This window comes from Budorcas taxicolor, chromosome 8 (assembly GCF_023091745.1).
Source record: "Budorcas taxicolor isolate Tak-1 chromosome 8, Takin1.1, whole genome shotgun sequence".
Taxonomy (NCBI): Eukaryota; Metazoa; Chordata; class Mammalia; order Artiodactyla; family Bovidae; genus Budorcas; species Budorcas taxicolor.
Window position 1 is genome coordinate 13331493 of NC_068917.1, and position 7332 is coordinate 13338824.

The 7332-nt window shown below is 48.7% G+C and overlaps 1 protein-coding gene across 1 annotated transcript in view; it reads left to right on the forward strand.

Annotated features, from left to right (window-relative positions):
- FBXO16 (F-box protein 16) overlaps positions 1-3050 on the forward strand; it is a 45000-nt gene extending 41950 nt beyond the window's left edge. The window contains exon 7 of the mRNA XM_052645329.1: positions 2871-3050. Within this exon, the coding sequence (XP_052501289.1) occupies positions 2871-3050 (180 nt within the window). The remainder of the gene's footprint in view (positions 1-2870) is intronic.
- The last annotated feature ends 4282 nt before the right edge of the window (positions 3051-7332 follow it).

Here is a 7332-nt window from a genome sequence, read left to right on the forward strand (position 1 = left end):
ATCTTCCTGGCCCAGGGATCGAACCCCCATCTCCTGTGTCTCCTGCATTGCTAGTGGATTCTTCACCCCTGAGCCGCCGGGGAAGCCCTCTGTTGCCCATTCCAGGCTTTCTTCAGTCTTGAAGCTGGGCAAATGCAGGCTTTGTAAACCTCTGAGGTGCAGTCCAACAGGTGGGCATAAAGAGACCAGCTTCCAGAGCCCCTCAGGAAGTGATGAGAAGTAACAGTTTGGGTAGGTGATGACAATTACCAAGAGGAGAAGTCGTGGGGCGGGGGAGTCCCTGGGACCTGCCAGGGTGGAAAAGGAGAGCTTGAGAGGAGCCTGCCTGGGCCTGTGGATTTCCCCCGGGGGGACTTAGGAGAAAGCGTTCCTCAAATACAGTGATAAATATACTTTGCACTGTAATAGGATTCCATTTGAAACTGTTACAGCCGAGGTGTTACGAGCCCATTCTTGTGTCACAGAAAGCTAGGCTGTTCCTCCATTTGGAAGGTATTATTCTATTTTCCTTGTTCCTAAAATAGCACAAAGGAAGGCTTCTGTTTGTTCTCTTACCTTGTGCTAATCTTAGAGCAACATGAAAATGCTGACTGTATGCAGATCTTGAAACAACACCGAAAACTTCTAACACGGGAAGACAATTAATTCCCACGCCTTCCCCCTTTCCTCTTGGATTCCAACGACTGGCTGTGTTTAACCCCAATTTTGGCTACTGTTTCTCAGAAAAGTCACAGCTAACATGCATGGATCTACTAAAGGCAGGAGCGTAGATTCAGTAGGGTGTGGGATTCCAGCCTGATTCTCCAGGGGCTGACGTCTCATCAGAGAACTAGTCCTGAAGAGCACGTGTTCAGTGCTAAGTTTGGGGGTCTGGATGATAATGGCTTCAGGAATGCAGCTGAGACATAAATCCCTGAGGCCTGAAACACTCAAGCTTCTTGGAGAAGGTGGGCCTCCAAGGATAGATGTAGAGAAGGAGTAAAGAGAGCAGGTGAGTAAGTCAGAAAGAGAAAAACAAATATTATATATTAACGCATGTATGATATGCGTTATGGCAGGCTACAGTCCGTGGAGCCTGTATGACCAAAGTCACGACCAAAGCGACTCAGCATGCACGCACCACACATATATACAGAATCTAGGAAACCAGTACTGATGAACCGATGGAGATGCAGATGTAGGGAGTGGACTTGTGGACATGGCAGGGGAAGGAGCGGCTAGGACAAACTGAGAAAGTAGCGCTGATGTATATACACTCACTCTCAAAGTCACTCAGTCGTGTCCGACTCTTTGAGACCCCATGGACTGCAGACTGCCAGGCTCCTCTGTCCATGGGATTTCCCAGGCAAAAATACTGGAGTGGGTTGCCATTCCCTTCTCCAGGAGATCTTCCCAACCCAGGGATCAAACCTGAGTCTCCTGCAATACAGGCAGATTCTTTACCATTTGAACCACCAAGGAAGCCCCATGTATGTTCATAACTTGTGGGAGGCTGCTATATAGCACAAGGAAACCAACCTAGAGCTCTGTGATGATCTAGAAGGGTGGGATGAGGGGGCAGGGAGGCTCAAGAGGGTAGGGAGATATATATATATATATGTGTGTGTGTGTGTGTGTGTATCTCATTATGACTGGTTAACACTGATGAATGGCAGAGACCACCACAACATTGTAAGGCAATCATCCTCCAATTTAAAAATATATAGAGAGAGACGGCAGGTGGAGGGTGCAGGCGAGATCAGCCTGTGTGGGGCATCTCTGTGGAGGAAGAGGGACCCAGTTCACTGGAGAGAGCAGTCAAGGCTGGAGCAATTTCTGATTCAGTGAAAGCCTGAAGTAGGATTTCCCCCAGATTAATGGAAACCCTGTGTGTTGCAAACATATCCACCAGAGCATTAGAGGGAGGTAACGGATGACCTGACTCCTGGGACCTGCCAGCTGAATATGGAGGCGGGAGGGGGCCGTGTTCGGAGAGGCTCAGCCTCTGTACATCTGCTTGCTCTCCGGTGTTGCTCTGCCCAGTTGGGGCCGAGATAAGGGTGCATGTGCCCCCTCCTGCTCCCTGTAGACTCAGCTCATATTGTGTCTTTCTCTCGCTCTCTCCCTTCCTCTGCCTTTTCTGCTCGCGGCCAGATGTTGAGAAGTCCCTCCTCGCCGTGAGTTTTGGATGGAATGTCCACCTGTGACATCAGTCTTTTGTGCGCATGCCCAGATTAGCAGGGAGGGTAAACGATGGGAACTCTATCAATACCCGCCTGGTCTCAGGATCACGAGTCTCCAGACCCAGCTCCAACACCTTTTAGCTCCTCGAACGCTGGCATTTCAACTACCTGCTCTTCGGTTTCATTTATTTGTAAAATGGAGACATTAATACCTCCCTATCTACCTCACACAATTTCCTTGAGGCTCAAATGAAATGTGGCTGTGAAAGTGCTTTGGAGACAAAGAAATGTATTTATTAGGAGTAACTCAGTACTTGAGGGGTTGCATGAGGGGGAAGCTGGTGAAACTGGCACGTCTAAATAAATCCCTTCCCGTCCTATGATTTTATAAAATTGTTTTATACTACTTTGTCATTGTTTAGAACTAGGTTGTGTCCGACCCTTTTGCAATACTGTGGACTGTAGCCCACCAGGCTCTCTCTGTCCATGGAATTCTCCAGGCAAGAACACGGGAGTGGGTTGCCATTCCTTTCTCCTGGGGATCTTCCCGACCCAGGAATTAAACCCACATCTCCTCCTTGGCAGGTGGATACTTTTACCACTGAGCCGCTAGGGAAGCCTTTTATATTCCTTAAATAAGTTGAATTAGATTGCTTTTTCTGCTGTTCTAACAATGCTCACTCTAGCGGTATCTTTTTTCCTCCCCAGAGTTCCTTAAATGCAGAACCCAGTGCCTCCCTGCACGTTCCAGCTCACCTTGCTTGGCTTCCTCACCAGCCACTGGGCCTCCCAGCCACTGAAGCAGCAACAAAAACTCTCACACAGCATCTCCAGAGGCTCTCTGGACTTCAGTCATCACCCCAGGCCTTCCAGCAGCAGCTGATGTGAAAGAATGTGAAAAGACTTTTCCAAAAACGACAAGATGCTCTACACAGAGACTTGGCTGTCACTTGGATCCTCGCTTAGAAATGGCTTAGGAACCTTATTGGGAAAGCGAGTCCTGCAGTATTTCAGGAACAGGTATTCACCGCACAAACGTTGACAGATTTATAAACTTGGGAATGTGATGATAGATACCGTGGAGTGGATAAAGGGATATATGATAGTGTCCTTGGTGAGGTTGGCTGTGTGAGGCCAGGTCCGAGAAGGATATAACCAGCACATCCCCGAGGCTCCACAAGCGGTTTAGAGATGGGATGATGGACCATGGTGTCATAGTTTGCTGGGGCTGCTGCAACAAAGTCTTAGTCCATTTAGGCTGCTTTTTAACAAAAGTACCACTGATACTTCCTGGCTTCCCTGATGGCTCAGAGGTAAAGAAACAGCATGCAATGCAGGAGACTTGGGTTTGATCCCTGGGTGGGGAAGATGCCCTGGAGAAGGAAATGGCAACCCACTCCAGTATTCTTGCCTGGGAAATCCCATGGACAGAGGAGCCTGGTGGGCTATAGCCCACAGGGTCACAAAGAGTTGGACACGACTGAGTGACTAAACCACCACCACCATTGATGAGTGGCTCAAAACCAACAGACATTTATTTTCTGGAGGCTGAGAAGTCCAAGATTAAGATGTGGGCAGGGTTGGTTTCTTCTGAGGCCTCTCTCCTTGGCTTGCAGATGGCTGCCTTCCCCACAGACTGTCTTATTTCTCTGCATGTTGATGTCCTAAGCTTCTCTTACTGTGTCGGACTCTTTGCCACCCCATGGACTGTAGCCCGCCAGCCTCCTCTGTCCATGGGATTCTCCAGACAAGAATGCAGGAGTGGGTTGCCATGCCCTCCTCCAAGGTGATCTTCCGGACACAGGGATCGAACCCACGTCTCTTACGTCTCCTGCATTGGTAGGCGGGTTCTTTACCCCTAGTGCCACCTGGGCCTCTTATTACAAGGACACAAGTCAGGTTGGATTAAGATCCACCTGTATGACTTTGTTTAACTTTAATTACCTTTTTGAAGATACTCTCCTAAGACAGTCACATTCTGAGGTCTTGGGGGTTAGAACCTCAACATAGGAATGGGGGACAGGAGTTACAACTCAACCCTTAACTCACACTGTGGGCAAGGTAAAGAGAATCAGGACGACATGGAGAAGCCACTGGGAACTATTAACGGCAGAAGCCTCTATCATCCTTGGGCCTGGAGAAACAAAAGAGAAAGGGCGTGTTATTCCTAGAACCCATCCAGAGCGGTGGTCATAGGAGAAGGGCCGCCCAGCGTGGGTGCTGTGTGACAGAGGAAGCCACCCATGGCGGAGACCAGGCTCTGGCAGGGAGGGAGGGAGAAGACCCACCCTTCTGACCTCATCCTTCACACTCCTCCCTTCACACTCTGATGGTGCTTCCTTTTGGTCAAGAGCCGAGAAAGAGGCGCTGAGAACAGCGAAGCCTGGGGGCTGCAGCTTGTAGGTGTCAGGCTTTGAGGCAGGGAACGGGCTGCCAAGTGTGGCCAGGGGTGGGAGGGGAGCAGTGGAATTTGAGTGGGATGATGAAGAACCACCAGCTCAGTGGAGAAAACAAGACATTTCCAAAGGAGGAATTAATTATGCATACTCAGGTAACATAAATCGGCTTTAAAATGTCATCGGAAAACAGAAAATGCTACTTAGCTGCAAAAAATATTAGTCATACATTTGAAACTGAATCACGTATTTATGCAGCCATTTCCAGTCCCAGAAGTTACTATTCTAAGATACTTGTTTGCAGAAGTAAAGCAGAATGAGAGAAAAATAAGTTTGTCAATCTTGTCATGTTGAACACTTATGTTCTTAAAATGGGATGGGAAGTATTACTGGAACTGTTTTGGAATAGAAAGCAGCTCTCTGCCTCACGAGGGTGCCTGTGTGACCGCACCCATCAATGGTCACAGCATGGTTATATGAACTGGGTACGTCCTCTGTGTTATCGCGCTGGGGCTGCCATAACAAAATACCATAGGCTGGTGGCTTCGACAACAGAAATTTGTTTTCTCACCACTCTGGAGGCTGGAAGCCTGAGACCCAGTGTCGACAGGGTGGATGTCTGCTGAGAGCTCCCTTTGGGTTGCCTTTTCAGAGTGTGCTCACATGGTCTTTCCTAGGTGACTTTGCAGGGTGAAAAAGCAAGGGGATGGAGGGAGGGGGAGAGAGAGTGATCTCTTGGCGTCTCTTCTTTTTTTTCCTAAGTTCAAATCATCCTGATTTTATGATCACAGAAATACTACAAATATCCACAATTGGTGAACACCATTATAACAAATACAGATAGAGGGATGGATAGAGGGCTACATAGATAGAATGACTAACAGGAATAGGCTCAATCTGCACATGCTGTTTTTAAAGTATAGTGTTGAATTTAGTGTTACTTGGATTTTTTAAAAAAACTTATTTGACCACACCAGGGCTTAGTTGCGGCATGTGAGATCTTTAGTTGCAGCATGTAGGATCTAGTTTGCTGAACCCGGATCAAACCCAGGCCCCCTGCACTGGGACACAGGCTTGATCCCTGGGTCAGGAAGATCCCCTGGAGGAGGAAATGGCAACCCACTCCATTATTCTTGCCTGGAAAATCCCATGGACAGAGGAGCCTGGGAGGCTGCAGTCCGTGGGGTCACAGAGAGTTGGAGATGATGAGCAACTTAACACACACTCATGCATTTCCTTAAAAGCCCCACGTCCAAATACAGCCCCTCTGGGGGTTAAGACTTCAACATATGAGTTTTGGAGGGGACCCAGACATTCAGTCCATAACATCCCGCATAGTGATATGAAATAGATGACATTTGATACCTTGATACTGATAGTCATTAAATCAATAAAACTTCATTGCACACCTACTGTGCGCCAGAATCTCCACTAGGCTCTGAGATTATAGGTAGAAGGAAAAAAAAAGCCTCAGTGTTTAATGAGTTTATAACTTGAAGAGAGACAGAGTGGCTCTTAGAACACATTGGTCGCTGCCAAGAGAACTTGAGCATTTGTGCTAAGTCACTCCGGCATGTTCAGCTCTTTGAGACCACATGGACTGGAGCCCACTAGGCTCCTCTATCCATGGGATTCTCCAGGCTAGAATGCTGGAGTGGGTTGCCATTTCCTCTTCCAGACCCAGGGATCGAACCCACGTCTCTTGGGTCTCCTGAATTGGCAGCGGTTCTTTACTGCTAGCACCCCTGGTTGTTCAGATGGTAGAGATTTCACCTACAATGCAGGAGGCCTGGATTCTATCCCCAGGTCAGGAAGATCTCCTGGAGGAGGGCATGGGTACCCACTCCAGTATTCTTGCCTGGGAATTCCATGCACAGAAGAGGCTGGCGGGCTATAGTCCATGAGGTCGCAAAACAGTCAGGACACGACTGAGCGACTAACACTTTCACTTTCTGTTCAGTGCCTCCTGGGAAGCCCCAGAGTGCCTAGATACAACGAATAAACCACTCCCTGGGGGCTGCAGAAGTGATGTGCAAGCAGAAACAGAGGTGAGGAGTTGGATAGTAAACACGGGGTGGGACAGACAAGGGGGAGCATTCAGGATTGAGGAAGACGATACACAGAACTAGGGTGACCGGGATCCTGGTTTGCCCGGGGCTGTCCTGGTTTTAGCACTAAAAATCCCACATCCAGGAAAGTTCAGCATCACTGAGCCTTATATGCACAGAGCTGGTGCACAGAGGAGGAGGGTTGCAGCAGGGTTGATGCGAAAAAAGCTGGAAGGTAGGCAGGAGCCCAAACAGGAACTGAGCCATGCTCAGGAGGTAAGGCTTTCTTTTGGAGCTAGCTGAGTACTCAGTGCCACTGTGCTGTGCTTCCTCAATTAGTCGTGTCTGACTCTTTGGACCCCGTGGACTATACAGTCCACGGGGATTCTCCAGGCAGGAATACTTGAGTGGGTTGCCGTGCCCTCCTCCAGGGGAATCTTCCCAACCCAGGGACTGAACCCAGGTCTCCTGCATTGCAGGTGGATTCTTCACCACCCGAGCCACCAGGGAAGCCCAAGAATACTGGAGTGGGTGGCCTAACCGTTCTCCAGGGGATCTTCCCCTCCCAGGAATCCAACCAGGGTCTCCTGCATTGCAGGCGGATTCATTACCAAGTGAGCTGCCAGGGAAGCAAGTAATCAGTAAGTGATCTTAAGTGGGGGAGCAACTTGCTGAGACCAGATTTCTTTTTTTTTCTACAGCAAATTATTTGAATATTTATTTATT